Source organism: Macrosteles quadrilineatus, unplaced genomic scaffold (genome assembly GCF_028750875.1).
Source record: "Macrosteles quadrilineatus isolate MER2022 unplaced genomic scaffold, UCM_ALF_1.0 Scaffold_6__1_contigs__length_79288215, whole genome shotgun sequence".
NCBI lineage: Eukaryota > Metazoa > Arthropoda > Insecta > Hemiptera > Cicadellidae > Macrosteles > Macrosteles quadrilineatus.
In genome coordinates, this window is record NW_026542599.1 from 2,299,609 (window position 1) to 2,301,707 (window position 2,099).

The 2,099-nt window shown below is 36.4% G+C and overlaps 1 protein-coding gene across 1 annotated transcript; it reads left to right on the forward strand.

Annotated features, from left to right (window-relative positions):
• The first annotated feature begins 1,038 nt into the window (after positions 1-1,038).
• LOC128996522 (phosphatidylinositol N-acetylglucosaminyltransferase subunit C-like) lies at positions 1,039-1,869 on the forward strand. Its single transcript, XM_054421903.1, has one exon. The coding sequence runs from the start codon at positions 1,039-1,041 to the stop codon at positions 1,867-1,869; it is 831 nt and encodes a 276-aa protein (XP_054277878.1).
• The last annotated feature ends 230 nt before the right edge of the window (positions 1,870-2,099 follow it).

A 2,099-nucleotide genomic window follows, 5' to 3' on the forward strand; every position in this document is an offset into this window, starting at 1 on the left:
TTGTATGTTAAGTCAGTATTGTAGAATATTTCAATTAGCTACTGATAAAATGTCAAACATGGAACACAGGCTTTTTCCTATAGTCACCTGACAAAGTGGTCTTCCTTGCACTGATTAAAGTACAAACAGTTGTTAATTGCTGCATCTATTAACTTTTGCCGCACACGTTTTACTTTTACCGCACAACAATGTAATATGTGAATGATTGAAAATAAGTTGACAAAACTTAAAAATATTACAACTACAATCAGCTAGTGCAGCGTTTCCCATTTCGTTCAATGTTTGGATTTAACCTAACTTATAAACGTGATGTACAGTGTTTGAAAGATGAGTTATTTTTATGCTTTATAGTAACTTTTGGAAAAATATAATGTGAAACACTAGTGCAAACTGCCTTTGCCCATGGTTACACAAATAACTATTTTAATTTCATTATTTTTAATCAGGAGCAGAAAACTTTACATTGAACAATGAAGATACAATTCAAGCTTTGTCAAAGTACCGTGCTTCATAAATTGACAGTTGTATAGTTATTCAATAAAATATTGAATTAACCAAAAGTCATTTTGAAAATCTTACTTACTTACTGCTGGGGTGACTCAAATCTCTGTTTTGCCTTGTAGAGTAGTGCCATCCCTCCCCTCTTGTCTAGCCTCTGCCATCCTGATTTCTCCTATGCACTGGATCACATCCTTCTTCACATGGTCATACCATCTTAGTTCCATTAGGTACGGTCTGACAAACCACCTTCAGTTTTGTGCCCTCCTGCCTACGAAGTACTCCCAAAAATCTTCCCAATTTGAATATCAGCAATTAATTTACTGTGTTTCCTTTTTGTTAATTTGTTGACATTATTTGTTTTATGAATAAGATGGATATTTTCCTTTAAGAAAATGTGCATTTTTATAAACACTGTATTAAGGTTAATCACTAAATATTAAAAAAATGGGAATATCTGTGCGTTAAGACCAAACCATCTGTATTAACCCACGTTTCTAAATCAATTCGTGACTTAGGTTAATTTATTTACAGGTCGCCATGAACAAACCTAGGAGAAAATGGCGGAAAATCCTCTACGGGAACGAAGGTTACCCGGACAACTACACTGATGTATCGTTCCTGGACGAAATGAAGAAGAACATCAACATGCATCAAGTGACATTAAAAGAAGCTATTTTGGGAGCTGGATTGGTCACACAAGAGTTCTGCCTCGTCGTTCTGTTCATTGTTATCTTCATGTACCTTCACAACGGCTGGTTGCCTCTAGAACTCATTCTGGCTCAAACAGGAGTAGTTTCATTGTTCTGTTACGTGATCTGTATCTACAATGAATCTGGAAGATTACGCCACGTGCGAACCGTCCTAGTCTTTTTCATTTTCGGTTACATTTTATCTCCCGTGTTGAAAACACTGACTGAATCAATCAGTACAGACACGATTTACGCTACCACAGTTTTCATGATGTCTGTTCACCTGATTTTTTTCGACTACGGTGTCAAAGCTCTGATAGTGTCGAGTTCTTTATCGCTAAATTCCGCTATTTTTGGTGCCATTTGTCTCTCTTCTCGGCTGCCGAGTTCGTTCCACGTGTTTATTTTGTTGTGTTTAACAGTCGAGTGTTTTGTGATGTTACCGCTTGTCTTAGCGAAAGTAGAAGGCTCGTTTGGAACATTGTTTACCCTTACTTGTCTGACCGTTTACTCTCTATGGACGGTTTCGTTTACGATGACTGTGTTATTTGTTCTCGTTGTGTTGTTTATCAACGTTCTTTGTCCGGTTTGGTTCCTCAAGTGGTATAGATACAAGGAGAATATTTATGGACCTTGGGACGAAGCTGTTGTCGTGCCTTTAGCTTCTTCTGAAAGTTGAAAATGGACTTGAATGAACTTCAGTGTTTAGTGAGGTAAAAACAGTATTTTCAAATTTAAAATGTACAGGGAAGTACAACAATTATGGTAAAGCACGGTTGTACGGTAAAGTACTGTAAAATAGTATCTATGTTTTGAATTCAGTTCTTTGATTTATATGTTGATGTTGTTTTGCTGTTTCTGTGTTCACAATTTCTGTCACACGATTAAGAAAACCAAACAAATTCTAAT